The sequence below is a fragment of the Siniperca chuatsi genome, linkage group LG22 (assembly GCF_020085105.1).
Source record: "Siniperca chuatsi isolate FFG_IHB_CAS linkage group LG22, ASM2008510v1, whole genome shotgun sequence".
Taxonomy (NCBI): Eukaryota; Metazoa; Chordata; class Actinopteri; order Centrarchiformes; family Sinipercidae; genus Siniperca; species Siniperca chuatsi.
In genome coordinates, this window is record NC_058063.1 from 31,721 (window position 1) to 48,845 (window position 17,125).

General features: G+C 42.8%; 1 protein-coding gene across 4 annotated transcripts in view; it reads right to left on the reverse strand.

The window, feature by feature from the left end:
- gal3st4 (galactose-3-O-sulfotransferase 4) overlaps window positions 1-17,125 on the reverse strand; it is an 82,677-nt gene that overhangs the window by 28,072 nt on the left and 37,480 nt on the right. For 3 of the 4 annotated variants that reach the window (XM_044183781.1, XM_044183783.1, XM_044183780.1), the window contains exons 2-3: window positions 10,534-10,650; window positions 2,883-3,183 (exon numbers count right to left, since the gene is read on the reverse strand). In XM_044183781.1, the coding sequence (XP_044039716.1) occupies window positions 2,883-3,183; window positions 10,534-10,650 (418 nt within the window). The remainder of the gene's footprint in view (window positions 1-2,882; window positions 3,184-10,533; window positions 10,651-17,125) is intronic. The other variant, XM_044183782.1, reaches the window with a different exon arrangement.

Consider the following 17,125-nt stretch of genomic DNA (forward strand, 5'->3'; position numbering starts at 1 on the left):
ACTGTAAACCCTTCCTCTCCCACCGTGAGTTTGTGTCATTTCTTACTGGTTGGTGTTTACATTCCACTGCAGGCCAATGTACAGGAGGCACAGTGCAAGCTCACCAATCAGATACTGTGTTTGGAGCTGACAAACCCGGACTCCTTAGTTTGCCCGAACACAGAGGGGAGAATACTTCGGATCATTGTTACACTACAATCAGCAGTGCCTATCACGCCATCCCCCGTGCTGCACTGGGACACTCTTGACCATGGCATTGTCCACTTGATTCCTGCATACAGGCAGAAACTAAAGCTCTGTAAACCTGTTGTGAGGATATCAAAAAAGTGGAACAGTGAAGCTATGGAGGATCTTCGCTCTAGTACACACTGCTGTGATGTCATGATGTCACATGTCTGTGACAGATTCTGTGAGGACTGCTGTGTACCAAGGGTGCACCAAGGTGAGTTATAACAATCACTAACCCTGGTTCACAGCTAAGCTCAGACAGCTAAGGCTGGAAAAGGAAGAAGCATGAAGGAGTGGGGAAAGGGCCAGGTTTAAATAGGCGAAATACAATGGTTTATCAAGGTGGTGAGAGGCTAAAAGACTGTACTCTGAGCAATTCTCAGCTGTCTGAAGGGGTCTCAGACAGATCACCAACTACAAACTTAAAGCCCCCCACTCCATTCACAACTTGGCCAACAACATGAATGAGTTCTACTGTTGATTTGAAAGACAAAGGGACATTTCTAACACCAGCTCCAGCCCAACAGCTCTACCTCCCTACCACAGCAGGGGCCTGGGCCACTTCTCAACTGCCCACCTTAGAGGCCCACTCCTCCACTACCACGATGACAACTCTCTCTCATCCTGGAGAGAGAGACATTAACAGGCTGTTCAAGAGACAGAACCCCCGTAAAGCAGCTGCACCAGACAATGTCTCTCCTTCCACCTTGAGGAACTGTGCTGACCAGCTGTCTCCACGGTCATCTTCAACACCTCACTGGTGACATGCCATATGCCAGCTGCTTCAAAAACTCCACCATCATCCCCGTCCCCAAAAAAAGATGACAGGACTACAGATCCGCTGCCCTGACCTCTGAGGTAATGAAGTCATTACCCACCTCAAAGCCATCACCAACCCACTCCTGGACCCCCTACAGTTTTCCTACAGAGCCAACAGGTTTGTAGTCGACAATGCCAACATGACCCTCCACTTCATCCTCCAGTACCTGGACTCTTTAGGAACCTATGCCAGGATCCTGTTTGTCGATATTAGCTCTGCCTTCAACACCATCATCCAGGCTCTGCTGGAGGAAAAGCTCTCCAAGCTGAGTTTGCCTGACTCCACCTGCAGGTTGATCCCAGACTTCCTGTCTGACAGGAGGCAGCATGTTAAGCTGGGGAAACATGTATCAGACTCCCGGACCATCAGCACTGGTTCCCATCAAGGCTGCGTCCTTTCCCCTCTGCTCTTCTCCCTATAGGCTACACAAACAGCTGCACCTCCAGTCATCAGTCCATCAAGCTTCTGAAGTTTGCTGATGACACCACCCTCACTGGACTCATCTCTGGTGGGGATGAGTCCGCTTACAGGTGAGAGATTAAACATCTGGTGACCAGGTGAGGACACAACAACTTGGAGCTCAACACTCTAAAGAGAGTGGAGATGGTTGTGGATTTCAGAAAGAATGAATAAAAGAGTGGAAAGCAATATACAGGCAAGCAGATAGTCGCATGATAGAAACATCATCAACAGACCCACTCGCTCGTTATGAATTCTCTAGACAATTGCCTAATCTTTTCACACATGGGCTCAATCAGACATTACATGGACTGTGTACTATGTTGCTGGCTGGGTATAGTCCATTCGGACATTTGTGTTTGCACATACAGCTTCTCCGGGTGATGTCTAGATAAGTTCAGGGTTGCAGTGCATGTGTGAAACACACATTACTGTTCTTTGTGGGGTTCTTCCTGAAGCAGCAGGTCAACCAACATACAAATAAGATTGTATTGCTTTCCTGACCTTCATCACAAGATGTTTGATATTGCTAAATTAGAAGAATTCTGATACCCCTCTCACACTTGTGCGATTCAAGAAGTATTGTGTTTTATGAGGTTAGAAAAGATCAAGTGTTATTTGCAAGGAACTCTTGCTAAATTTGATCACACTTGGCTCATATTTTTGGAACGTGAGGAGTCTTCAGTTTGACCATATATGAAGACATAACCCTATAATTTTTACTTTCTTGTTCATATACATACATACATACATACATACATACACACACACATATATATATATAAATTATAGAACATATATATAATATACAAAATATTTAATTCTGAGTGATTTCATGCAAAAAAAAACTAGTGAATATTCAGTTTTTCCAACAATCTTATTTTTAAACTTAGAAACTCAACCAAATGTCAGCAATTAAAAATTAATTTAACAAACAATGAAAATCTTGTTTTTGCTGAACTCCAGTGATTTAACTTCTCACCTTGCTGCAGTGATCTACAGGTGTACTCCAGAACCCTGTGACATCACTGTTGGGTATGGTTACAGATTACAGAGAATAGGGATGTCAGGTGCTCATTGTTTGATTCTTGTGTCTCAGCATTTCACAATCTTGTTCTTTATTATTTCTGTATTAAAACAGCCTTCCTGTTATGTTATGCTGCTGAAGTCGAAATGGAGGACTGTCATCCAACTGTCAGGTTGCAAATTATAATCCCTGCTATGCAAACACTAACCAAGGAAATACAAAGCTGCTCAGTGCATGATCTGAGCTGTCTTCAGTTGTATCCATATCACTACAGAATATCTCATCATCATCATCATCATCATCACCTATGTCATTCCACTTCCCCCTCTCCTCCTCTGATCAACTCACCTCCTGCTTATTAAATCTCATGTGATTGCCCATGATGTGGAACTCCACAGCTCTGGGACCTCGGTAACCTTTGACCCTGTGAGCATTGAAGGGCAGTGGGTACCCCAGCTGGTAGCCCAACGGCAGGGCGAAGCGGAGGTCATGCTCCTCTCCGAAGCGGTACAGCATGTTGAGCACAGTGCTGCTAGCCGTCTTGTGGGTCTTGAGGAACATGATGTGGGTATGGGGTTGACAGTGGCCCAGAGAGGGCCCCTGAGCATTAGGGGACGAGAAGATGGAGCGGGCTGCTGGCTGGACACTGCTGGAGGACAGATAAAAGGAAAGGAGCACTTTAACTTTAGATCACATTTCAAAATGTGTGTGTTTATGTATGTATTTGTTGTGGTACAACATTTTTATGTGAAATTGCCAGTTTTGTTTGCACCGCCCTAGTCGTTTTCACTTGTGTCTTGTTGTCTCCCCTCACCAGATTGTATTTCAGTCTGTGTGTTTCCTTTGTTCTGGGTGAGTTGGTCTTTGTCTCTGTGTCAAGCATCCCAGCATTTCATATTTATGAGTTGTGTTGGATTGATTCTTCGTTCCCTTGGACCTTGCCTGGATTCTAGAGTTTTCAACTTTGCCTGTTCCCTGTCAGATTTGTTTGCCTTGTTCGTCTTAATCCCCGGTTTTGACCACTGCCTGCCTGAGACCCATGTATGCCTTTTCTGTATCATTTAATTCTACCAGGCTGCCTCCGTTGTCTGCATGTGGGTCCAATCCCTTGTTTCCCTCTGCTACCCTGCTTGACACCTCACAACCGTATGATTTTATAAATAGTAATATTTAGAACTATTTATTAATAATAATAAATAGTTCCAGGTGTTGACTCCTATGAAGTCACAAAGGTCAGTGACATGGTTTGACTGGAGGAAAAGATGAGTAAAGTGACACTGAGTAAAGGTTTGTTGTTGCTCTTTATCAATCTTGGCCTGTGTTATGTCATGGTTCTGGTGCTGTTGTAAGCCCATAGTTTCAGTTACACCAAAACCTCACAGATTTGAGGGGTTAGTTGGATTGCTGTTATGTAATGAGCTGTTATATATGGCACCTTCAGAACAACAACATAACTGTCATAAATGTTGACTGGAAAAATTCACATCTACGGAAGCCCTGAGAGGCAAGTAAAACAAATTCTGGTGTATAAGGAAGGTGCACATTGGTGCCAATTCAATCCATTTTTTAAATTCTGATCATTCACACTCATCAAAACAGCTATTGATCAGCTGATCCATTTGGTCTCACAGCATAATGTTCTGTTTGACAAACAACATAAAGATTACATAGACAACGGACTCAAAGACAACATCTGGGAAAGTATAGTGGTTGACCTGGCTTATGACGGTGAGTAGCCTACAAAAGAGGGTTAAACATACTTCGTTGTCAAGGTATCGCATAGAAAACCATTCATTTTCAGCTGTTGCTTGAAGACTCCATGACAAGGATGAATCCATGATTGTGTGCTGTTGCGTTGTTACACACACCTTCCGAAAAGTTACATTTTTGTCCACAGAGTATTTTCCCAAAAGTATTGATGATCCCCAAGGCTTTCGGGAAAATACTCTGTGGACTGACGAGACAAATGTTGAACTTTTTGGAAGGTGTGTGTCCCATTACATCTGGCGTAAAAGTAACACTGCATTTCAGAAAAAGAACATCATACCAACAGTAAAATATGGTGGTGTTAGTGTGATGGTCTGGGGTTGCTTTGCTGCTTCAGGACCTGGAAGACTTGCTGTGATAAATGGAACCATGAATTCTGCTGTCTACCAAAAACTCCTGAAGGAGAATGTCCAGCCATCTGTTCGTGACCTCAAGCTGAAGCGAACTTGGGTTCTGCAGCAGGACAATGATCCAAAACACACCGGCCACCTTTGAATGGCTGAAAAAGAACGACTTTGGAGTGGCCTAGTCAAAGTCCTGACCTGAAACCTATTGAGATGCTGTGGCATGACCTTAAAAAGGCAGTTCATGCTCAAAACCCCTCCAATGTGGCTGAATTACAACAATTCTGCAAAGATGAGTAGGCCAAAATTCCTCCACAGCGCTGTAAAAGACTCATTGCAAGTTATCGCAAACGCTTGATTGCAGTTGTTGCTGCTAAGGGTGGCCCAACCAGTTATTAGGTTTAGGGAGCAATCACTTTATCACACAGGGCCATGTAGGATTGGATTTTGTTTTGCTTTAATAATAACAACCTTCATTTAAAAACTGCATTTTGTGTTCACTTGTGTTATCTTTGACTAATATTTAAATTAGTTTGATGATCTGAAACATTTAAGTGTGACAAACATGCAAAAAAATAAGAAATCAGGAAGGGGGCAAACACTTTTTCACACCACTGTAAATATGTATATATGTGTGTGTATATATGTGTGTGTGTATATATATGTGTGTATATGTACATCTCTCTACCTCTCTCTCTACCTTTACTTCTCTCTCTACCTCTACCTCTCTCTCTACCTTTACCTCTCTCTCTACCTCTACCTCTCTCTACCTGTACCTCTCCCCCTCTCTCTACCTCTACCTCACTTTCTCTTTTTACTTCTCTCTCCATACCTCTACCTCCCCCTCCCTCTTCCTCTACCTCCCTCTCTACTTCTACCTCTCCTCTCCCCCCTTCCTCTACCGTTCTCTCTCTCTACCTCTACCTCTCCCTTCCTCCTTCCTTTACCTCTATTCTTTACCTCTCTCTCCCCTCCCCTCTCTCTTTAGATCTACCTCTCTCTACCTCTACCTCTCCCTTCCCCCTTCCTCTACCTCTCTCTTTCTCTCCCTATCTCTCTCGCTCTACCTCTACCCCCCCCCCCTTTGGAGAGAGCCATCACACTGGCAAAAGATGAGGCATTTTGTAGCAAAGTGTAGAAAAATATGAGGGATCACCAGCTTCAAGGACAACGACTCCCTTTTTTTTTTTTTTACATAATTTGAAGCTGATGTTGCTCCAAGCCTGTTTTTCAACACAATGATTTCTTTGTATCTTTGGTGTCCTACGATTACATTACATTACAGCACATTTAGATGTATCATTTGCCTCAGTTCCTCAGTGTGGTTCTCATGGTTGCCACAGTCACATGGTGAGTAGATAGCTGCAAGCTGAAAAATAGCTTTGGTAAATAGCTGTGCCCATACACTTGGAGAATTGGAGAATGGATAAACATGGATAAAAAAGAACAGTTCGTGCCTCAATTGCACAACCACCACTCACTGAAAGCACCTCAACGTTGAAAGTTAAGTTGAAAGTTAAGTTTTAACAAGCTGAAAACGCATTTATAAAGTTGTTATGGCAAACATTTTAGCAAACAGTTGCCTACTTCCACATCCAGCTGACACCGAGCAATCTATACAACCCTATTACAGACCCATCCCACTATACATATTTATATGGCAAAGTTGACCAACAGGACAAAAACTGCATTACTTTTACCAACCTAAATCACTACACTGTTGCACTGTACAGGCTGAAACTTTCAAACATGCTGCCTCTTTGTCACTGCAGGTATTTTGGCTTTGACAGCTGATAGAAAACACTTTCTGTCATTACTGATTGGTCTGTGGCCAGACGTGCTACATCCCTTAAAGTTTTATACATAGAGAACACTGAGCAGCAGTTTTCTCCGTGTGATTCAATGATAATTTATCCTTTGAGGGTGCAGTCTTTTACAGCAAAGTTTTGCACTGAAATCACTTCATTTCAATAGAATCGCCACAATAACTGAATTAAATCACACAGTGGGTTCAACTTTGGTGAACTTTGACATGCAAATTGCAAACCGTCTTGACAGTGCTAACATTTGTGGGAACAGAGAGCTGGAGAGTTCAAAATAGTTATTAGGTGTAAATATTATTATTAATAGTAAATTAGGTGAGCCATACATGCTGCGGAGGGTTTGGTAAATGGTACAGACATATCCCTTGAATGAACCATTTTAATGTATTGTCTGATAGAGCCCAAACGATAAATCACCTAGCCTGATATTTTGGCCGATATTAGCTAATTGAAAATATATCAGTATCTGCATTAATGAGAGCCAATAAATAACAGTAAATGCCAGTAGAGAAATGTCAAAAATATGTTCGAGTTCATTTAAAAACAGTGTCTCCATTACATAGTTTGTCCACAGAGCGCACTGACAAGTTTATTTTTACACTGTGAAATGTCCCAAACACTACACATCTTGGTCAAATTTTTTTTAATTAAAAACAAATGTAGGGAATCCTTACCAAAAAGATTTTTTTATGTTCTGTGTTTCTGTAAAAAAAAAAGAAAAAAGAAAAAGAATATCGGCCAATTTTTCGTTATACAGCATTGTTTAACTCTTAAATATCAATACTGGTATAAAAATCCAAAAGTGGTCAGGCACCATTGTATGGTTAACAACCAAGCTACTTAGCTTATGAACTGGTAGTTAGCTAACTGGCAGGAAACCAGCTAGCTTGGTGAGCTCTTTTGGCTGGCTATAGCACCACCACATTACTGGTTAACCGCTAAATTGGAAGCTAGCTGTGGTTTTAGCTGGCTGGTGTCACAACGCCTATCTCTCTTAAGTAATTTTCCTGTTTTTCCAGTTATTAACCTCTCCTGTCATTTCAGATACCCCATTTCCCACATGCCCTGTACTTGCCCTCAGTGTGTCCCCGCCATTCTGAGTCACCTGTTCCCCTCACTCACCAGTACCCCTGTTGTTCTCCATTCCCTCATTAGGTCCCCTGCATATACACCAGCCCTCTTTCCCCAGTCACTTGCCAGATCATCTAATGTAGTACCCAGTCTTAGCACTCCAGCCTTTGTTCCTGTTTATTGCCTGCCGCTTCCTGACCACAGCCTGTTCTTGCCTGCACCTTGTCTGCTTTGTTTGCCCTTCCTGACTGATTAACTTTCTGCCTTGAACTACTTAACAAGTAAACGACTGACTACTTTTAACTGCTCTGCCTACACTTGAAACCACATCTCTGTAGAAGCGCTACAGTACGATCTGACCAGAATAGACTCAGCAGACTCAAAGCCCAAAAGAGGTCTATTCACAGACACGAGCAGCAACTCACCTCTATCACAGGCAGCCTACAGGAGACCCCCGCCTGTCATGATCGTTTCCTAGAATCCATCCGTGAGCAGTTTCATCAGCTCACATCCCAGATCCAAGAGGTGGTGTCTCCCGTTGGAGCTCCGTCCTCTGCCCAAGCCTCCAGCTCATTGGCATCTTCTCCCACCCAATCAGCTTCAGGGACAGAATCTCATCTCCCCAGATCAGGACTCTGTCAGCCTTTCCTGACATAGTGTTCCATGGTGTTCCAGCTCCAGCCTTCCTTCTTTCTCTCTGAAGACTCCCGGGTTGCCTACATCATCAGCCACTTAACCAGGAGGGCTCAAGACTGTGCTACTGCAGATTGGGAGAGTCAATTGACAATCTGCACATCTGATAAACTGTTTGTAGCTGAGCTAAAGGTCTTCCTACTGACCCAGATGCCCTCATCACCGTGGCTGGCCACTTCGTTTCAGCCTGTCCAATAAAAGTAGGGGCTCACTAGTATTCAAGAGGGCACTGGTGAGCCAAACTCGCAACCCAGAAATTCCTTCTTGGCCTCTTCTCCAAGCCCAGTTAATTCTGTCTGATCAACCCCTCTCTGCAGTCATCAACTCTGGTGCGGATGAGAATTTCATGGACAGTGTGCATGGAGGTTAGTCATTTCCATTTCCAAACTAGACCCTACGACTGTGCCATCGATCGTCTTCCTGGGACATCGTCGCCTAAAGGGCATCTGTATTCACTCTTCGCACCCAGGACTGAGGCCATGGAAAAATACATTCAGGCCTCACTGGCATCATCCCTCACCTTCTCCCTCTGGAGCAGGCTTCTTCTTTGTTGAAGAGAAAGAAAAGATGCTGCGGCCTTGCATCGACTTCAGAGAACTGAATGACATCACCGCTCTTGTCAACGATGTCGATTGGGACAAGTTGAACCATTTTGTCTCGTCTGTTTGGAAGGCATTCTGATCTTCTCCCAGAATGAGCAGGAACATGTGCAACATGTGAGTCAGGTGCTGCGTTGGCTCCTGGAGAACCAACTGTTCCCGGTCTTCATTGTTTTTGCTGGTGGCATCCAAATAGACCCCGCCAAGCTCAGCGTGCTGTCACCGAGTGGCCTACACTTACTAACCGCAAGCAGCTGCAGAGGTTCCTGGAGTTTGCTCATTTCTACAGACGATATCTATAACTACAGATCTGTTGCTGCCCCTCTGCATTCCCTTACCGCTTGTGGCCCCTTTTTTCAGTGGTCTTCCCAAGGTGAACAGGCTTTCCAGGCTCTCAAGCACTGCTTTACCTCAGCTCCCATCCAGATCCCAAACGGCAGTTTGTCATCAAGGTTGATGCTTCTGATGTGGGGGTATGAGCCATGCTGTCCCAGCACTCTGCCCCTGACCAAAAACTCCACCCATGTTTAGTCTTCTCCTACAATTTATCTCAAGAGGAGCAGAATTAGGACATTGGTAATTGGGAGCTGCTGGCAGTTCAGTTGGAAGAGAGTGGAGACATTGGTTGGAGGGTGCTGAGCAACCCTTTCTGGTGTGGACTGACCACAAGAACCTGGAGTACATCTGGACAGCCAAACAGTTAAACTCCCGGCAGGCAAGGTGGGCTGTTCTTTAATGCTTTAACTTCACACTGTCATTCAGCCATGGGTCTAAAAATCAAGTCAATCCCAACTCTCTTTTCTTTCAGTTTGACACAAAGAGTACCACCAGTGACCACAGTGAAATCCTGCCTGCATTGTTGGTTGCATCCATTGGGTAAAAAAGCAAGCCTTAAATCATAACCCTGGACCCAACGGCTGCCGATTTAACAGTCTTTTTGTTCCAGTTGCCCTCCGTTCCCAGGTTCTCCAGTAAGGTCACTCCTCCATTATGCCCACAACTGCCTTCTCAGTTCCACCACAGGCCTGAATCCCTTTCAGTGTGCCTACAGGTATCAACCCCCCATGTTCCCGGATCTTGAGAAATAGGTCATTGTCCCATTTGTCCAGGCTTTCATTCACCACTGCCGTCACACCTAGCTGAAGGCCCACTCCATCCTGCTTCCTACCTCTGTCAGCTACCAGAGGACCGCTAACTGGTGATGCACCCCGGCCCCTGCTACCGCCCGTCGTAAGGCTTTCCAACCATGATCTTCCGTTGAGAGTGGTTCTGTCACAACAACTGCCTCTGTTAAGTCATTTTTGCAAATTTTTTTGTTTTCCTGTTTTTACAGTCATTAATCTCTCCTGTCATTTCACATGCCCTGTAGTTGCCCTCATCATGATCTCCTCACACATCTTGAGTCCACATCTCTGTGTGCAGAACTGCTAGAGGATTTACTATTGTTCAACGGCACATATTTGCGTGTCAAAGTTCACCAAAGCTGAACTTGACATGATAGATTTGCACAGATTTACTTCGTCCCCACAAGCGAATCCACCGTTTGTGGCAATTCCATAGAAATTACTTGATTGCGCCACAAAATTTTGCCATATAAAATGCTGATGTGACCAGGTTGTAAGACTAACAACTGTAATAGAACTGAAACTACAGCTAAAGCTAAAACCAAATAAAAATTCAATAAGTAAATAAAATCAGATACCTCTTGTTGAAGATGACCCCCAGCAGCTGGCCAGCAAACGCAATGGCCACGAAGAGCAGCAGTGCTTTCCACATCCAAACTGGACCCAACCGACCACACACCAGCCATCGCAACATCCTGTGATGGAGGGAGAGGTGAGGATGGATGGATGGATGGATGGAGGCAGGCAGGCAGATGCAGGAAGCAAAGGATATAGAGAACAGATAAAAAGATAGAAGTAAAGAAAATGGTGGGTCAGAGAAAAGGTTAGAGAAGGGAGTGGAGAGGGTGGATGGTATGCAGAGGGGGCAGTAGGATGGGTGAGGTGAGAGGAGGATAAAGAAAGAGGGAGGGAAATAAGAGAAACAGAGTGGAATGAAGGTTGGAGGGACAAAGGGATGGAAGGATTGGGAAGGAGAGATGATGTTAATGGGGGTAGGAGGGGGACCAACCGAGATGATGTCACATGAAAACAGAGGAGATAAAGACATGGGCAGAGCGTGGGAGAGAGAAGGGTGGGGGAGGTAGGGGAGGGGTAGAGAGGCAAAAAGAGGAATAGAGAGAGGGAGAGATTTGGATGAGTCATAAAACAAACATGACTAAGGCATCATCATCATCATAACAGGGTGGAAAGCAGCCTGAAAACATCCACAGACAACAGGACCTGCTGCATTCCTTAGATATTGTATTCCAATACTGAATTTAATATCTGTCTGATCAATATGTCTGCTGATAGATATGTTGGTCTTTTCCTTCTCATTTCTTCTAGACTTTTCTTTAGCTTTGTTCATCATGAACAGAGAATAAGCATTAAATCAAATAATAATGAGGATGATACTCGAAGTCTGGTGAACTCCCAAGATGATTTTCAAAACATCAACAGTGAGCTGGGAGCTAATTTGGGGATTTAGGGGCACCATTGGGTGTAAGGGTAGACAGTGATTTTACATCATCATTTATGATCGTTCCATATTAATGTATCATGACAAAGTTCTATAAAGATATGGTGGTTGACAGTTCTCATGACTAAACGAATGAGTTACATTTTACCTAAATCCTAAGGAATTGAAAACATATTTTTTGACTCAAGGGGATAAAGTTTAACTTTAACCATGTCATTTTGAATAATTGCTATTCCTTAAATATATCAGGGTCGCTCCAGATATGAAGTTATATAGTTGAATTTGTGGCAGTATAGTGGCAAAGGAGAAAATAACTACCCAATCGGAGCTGAGTATGTAAATGATGTGTGTGGTGGAAAGTCATAGTTAATAGTTAATACTTGTTTATAAGAATATCATTATAATATCACCTTTGTTCATGTGCAATGATATTCTTGGTTTTGTGTGATACAGCATATGATGACCATGCACCTTGAAACAGAGCACTTTGTCCTAGAGACATGTTTGTGAGGCTGATATTCCAATAGTTTAGACTCATCAAGCAAGCCTCGGGGATGACATCCCGAAGTCTAGATAAAAAGCCAGTGTTTGTGCTCTTAGTTTGAATGTGACACACAGAACAAGGCTGGCTATGCCGTGACATCAAAAAAGATAATCAGAAGATCAAGAGGTGTACATTCAGGATCTGCTGTAATTGGTGCGTGAGGTTACAACCCTCTATGACCAGATGTACAAATACTGAACTGTATCCTTCTGTGATTCAGTCGCTGTGCAAACCGATTCAGGTCTTTATTGATTGCAATAAAGATCTTTAAAAAACTCTGATGACTTTGCCTCCGAACTTTTGATTTCAACCACATGTGCTTAACGCAAACATGCCTGCTTGCTTCAGACTTGAGATAGACGAGAAAGAGAATGCCTGTGTGTGAACAGGTGGTTAGGTATGGGCAGAAATATGTGTCACTAGAAACTGACTCTGAATCATTTATATTTGAATTGCTCAACTTGAAGAATTGCATTAAAAACTGAATCTGACAAGAGACAAATTGCGCTGGAAGGGAGGAGGGAGGCGCAGTTGATCTTCCTGTGTGGGCAGCTCGGCATGTTTGGATATGCGCTGTTCGACCAGTGATTCCTCTTGTGGAGCTCCCAAGATCGGGCTTCTTTGTGCATTGTCGGTCCTGCGGTGCATCATGTTTTACACAAGCACAGCGATCTAGCTCGACTAATAGTGAATTGTTACAAACAAGCTAAAAGGAAACTGTCTGTATGTAGTCTAACTATTTATCTTAGTTTGCTGACGTGCTGACGCGCTGCAGTAAACGTCTCGTGTTACTGGTAGCATATTTTTGCTGCTCTAGCTCATCCCAGTTAATTTTGTTCGATTCTTCATTACAGAGGCTAATTATCTACTACACATTTTAATGTACTCTAGTTCGACTCAAGCACTCATAACACTCTCCTTCCTTTAGTGACTTTTCTCGCTAATCCCACAGTTTACATGCTATTCAGTTTTGCTAGCTACTGTTCTTTAGCTTAGCAGCTAGCAATGGCTTCTCTCTCTCCCTCTCCTGCTCTCTCTTGCTCTGTGTTTCAAATGTTTAGCTATACCTCTGCCTCCCTTAGTGATAATGGTACATGTAATAAATGTAGTTTATTTGTAGAATCAGTGAATTGGAAACGAGGTTCCACACCATGAGAACTCAATCGTTAACTGCTGTAGTTAGCCTGCCCCCAGTAGCCGGTGCGGACCAACCAGAGGTAGCTCCTGTTAGCCTGACCCAGCTGCCGAAACCAGTGAGGCTGGGTGACTGTCCAAAAGAAGCATAGCCCTAAGCAGAAGCCCATGGTTCACCACCAACCTGTTCTCCCCACTCAGTGACACACCTGCTGAGAAGCCAACTCTGATTATTGGCAGCTCCATTTTGAGAAACGTGAAATTAGCAACACCAGCGACCACAGTCAAATGTATTCCTGTGGCCAGAGCGGGCAATGCTGAATCCTATTTAAAACTGCTGGCTATGGATAAGTGTAAATACAGTAAGATTGTTATTCACATTGACTCCCAATTACGCCAATTGGAGGTCACTAAAATTAATGTTGACTCTGTGTGTACATATTGCATATGTACAATGTTGGACTCCGTAGTTTTCTCTGGGTCCCTGCCAAATCTGACCAGTGATGACATGTTTAGCTGCATGTTTTCATTCCACCACTGGCTGTCGAGGTGGTGTCCAGCTAATGATATGGGCTTTGTAGAAAATTGGCAGACTTTCTGGGAAAGATCTGGTCTGATTAGGAGAGACAGCATTCATCCCACATTGGATGGAGCAGCTCTCATATCTAGAAATCTAGCCGAGTTTATTAGTGAAGTATGACAACCTAGAGTTGAGACCAGGAGGTAGAGTTGCAGTCCTACACATTTCTATGTGCTTCCAGAGCTGTTACCCATCCAAAACTCCTTAGTAACAGTGTCTGCCCCCATAATGTACCCCATTAGGTACATAAAAACCTAAATTACCACCACTGAAATAGCACAACAAAATAGGAATTAAATGTGGACTCTTAAACATCAGCTCCCATCTAAAGCTGTACCAGTGAACGATTTAATATCAGAATGTCATATTGACTTATTTTGTCTTAATGAAACCTGGCTGGGTCATGAAGAATATGTTAGCCTAAATAAAGCCACTCCACCCAGTCATATTAATACTCACAACCCTTGAGGCACCGGCTGAGGAGGTGGAGTTGCCTATTAATCAACCCTAAACCTAAACTAAATTATAACTCATTCGAAAGCCTTGTTCTTAGTCAATAACACCAAACCTTAAAAGCACGACAGCCAATTCTATTTCGTATGGTGTACCACGCTCCTGGTCCGAATACTGAATTTTATCTGAATTCTCAGTTTTTATCAAGTTTAGTCCTTAAAACAGATAGTAAGTAATTACTGTAGGTGATTTCAATATTCATGTGGATGTTGAAAATGATAGCCTTAGTATTGTATTTATCTCATTATTAGATCTGATTGGCTTCTGTCAGAGTGTACATAAACCCACTCACTGTTTTAACCACACCCTTGACCTTGTTCTGGTATATGGTATTGACATTGAACATTTAATAGTCTTTCCACAGAATCCTTCATTATTGGACCATTATTTAATAACTTTTGAACTCCTATTACTGGACTACACGCCATTAGGCAAAAACTCATACACTAGATGTCTATCTGATAGTGCTTTAGCTAAATTTAAGGAAGTGATTCAATCTGCATTTAATTCAATGCCATGTCTCAATATAACAGAGGAATCTGTTATATTGAGAACTGCTAATTTCAGTCCCTCCCAAACTGACCATCTTGTTGATAGTGCTGCAGGCTCACTGCGAACGACACTCAACTCTATTGCCCCATTAAAAAATAAGATAATAACAAAGAAGGTTAGTGCCATCATATAACCCCCAAACCTGCAAATTAAAGCAAAAATCGGGAAAACTTGAAAGGAAATGGTGTTCCACCGACCTAGAAGAATCTTGCTTAGTCTGGCAAGATAGTCTTAAACTATATGGGAAAGCCCTCCGTAATGCCAGAGCAGCCTACTACACATCATTGATAGAGGAAAATAAAAACAACCCCAGGTTTCTTTTCAGCACTGTAGCCAGGCTGAGCCATGCATTGCAATAGCCCTCAGTAGTAACGACTTCATGAGCTTCTTTAATCATAACATTTTAATTATAAGAGACAAAATTCATCATGTCCTGCCCTCAACTGGTACAGATTTATCTTCAGATACAGGGACCTTGGAAACAGCTGTAAAACCTGATATACAGTGGTGTGCAAAAGTGTTTGCCCCCTTCCTGATTTCTTATTTTTTTGCACGTTTGTCACACTTAAATATTTCAGATCATCAAACTAATTTAAATATTAGTCAAAGATAACACAAGTGAACACAAAATGCAGTTTTTAAATGAAGGTTGTTATTATTAAAGCAAAACAAAATCCAATCCTACATGGCCCTGTGTGATAAAGTGATTGCTCCCTAAACCTAATAACTGGTTGGGCCACCCTTAGCAGCAACAACTGCAATCAAGCGTTTGCGATAACTTGCAATGAGTCTTTTACAGTGCTGTGGAGGAATTCTGGCCCACTCATCTTTGCAGAATTGTTGTAATTCAGCCACATTGGAGGGGTTTTCGAGCATAAACTGCCTTTTTAAGGTCATGCCTTAGAATCTCAATAGGATTCAGGTCAGGACTTTGACTAGGCCACTCCAAAGTCTTCATTTTGTTCTTCTTCAGCCATTCAGAGGTGGACTTGCTGATGTGTTTTGGATCATTGTCCTGCTGCAGAACCCAAGTTCGAATCAGCGTGAGGTCACGAACAGATGGCCGGACATTCTCCTTCAGGAGTTTTTGGTAGACAGCAGAATTCATGGTTCCATTTATCACAGCAAGTTTTCTAGGTCCTGAAGCAGCAAAACAGCCCCAGACCATCACACTACCACCACCATATTTTACTGTTGGTATGATGTTCTTTTTCTGAAATGTGGTGTTTTTGTTTAACGCCAGATGTTATGGGACACACACCTTCCAAAAACCTTTGTCTTGTCAGTCCACAGAGTATTTTCCCAAAAGTCTTGGGGATCATCAAGATGTTTTCTGGCAAAAATGAGACAAGCCTTAATGTTCTTTTTGCTCAGTAGTGTTTTTTGTCTTGGAACTCTGCCATGCAGGCCATTTTTGCCCAGTCTCTTTCTTATGGTGGAGTCATGAACACTGACCTTAACTGAGGCCAGTGAGGCCTGCAGTTCTTTGGATGTTGTGGGGTCTTTTGTGACCTCTTGGATGAGTCATCACTGCGCTCTTTGGTTGGCCGGCCACTCCTGGGAAGGTTCACCACTGTTCCATGTTTTCACTATTTGTGAATGATAATGGCTCTCACTGTGGTTCGCTGGAGTCCCAAAGCTTTGGAAATGGCTTTATAACCTTTTCCAGACAGATTGATAGATCTCAATTACTTTCTTTCTCATTTGTTCCTGAATTTCTTTAGATCTCGGCATGATGTCTAGTTTTTGAAGATCTTTTGGTCTACTTCACTTTGTCAGGCAGGTCCTATTTAAGTGATTTCTTGATTGAGAACAGGTGTGGCAGTAAACAGGCCTGGGTTTGGCTAGAGAAATTGAACTCAGGTGTGATAAACCACAGTTATGTTTTAACGGGGGGGCAATGACTATTTCAAACAGGGCCATGTAGGTTTGGATTTTGTTTTCCCTTAATAATAACCACCTTCATTTAAAAACTGCATTTTGTGTTTACTTGTGTTATCTTCGACTAATTTTTAAATTTGTTTGATCATCTGAAACATTTAAGTGTGACAAACATGCAAAAAAATAAGAAATCAGGAAGGGGGCAAACACTTTTGCACACCACTGTATATTTAGACTGCTTTTCTCCTATCGACCTTCTTCAACTAACTTCAACATTCATCTAAGCCATCAACCTCTCTCTTAGACTCCATCCCAACTAGGCTGCTTAAAGAAGTTTTACCCTTACCCTACCTAGTAAAGAAGTACCCTTTTACCCTACCTAGTAAAGAAGTTAGCACTTCTTAACTAGATATGATCAATCTGTCTTCATTAACAGGCTATGTACCACAGTCTTTCAAAGTAGCTCTAACTAAACCTCTTCTTAAAAAGCCCACTCTTGATCCAGGG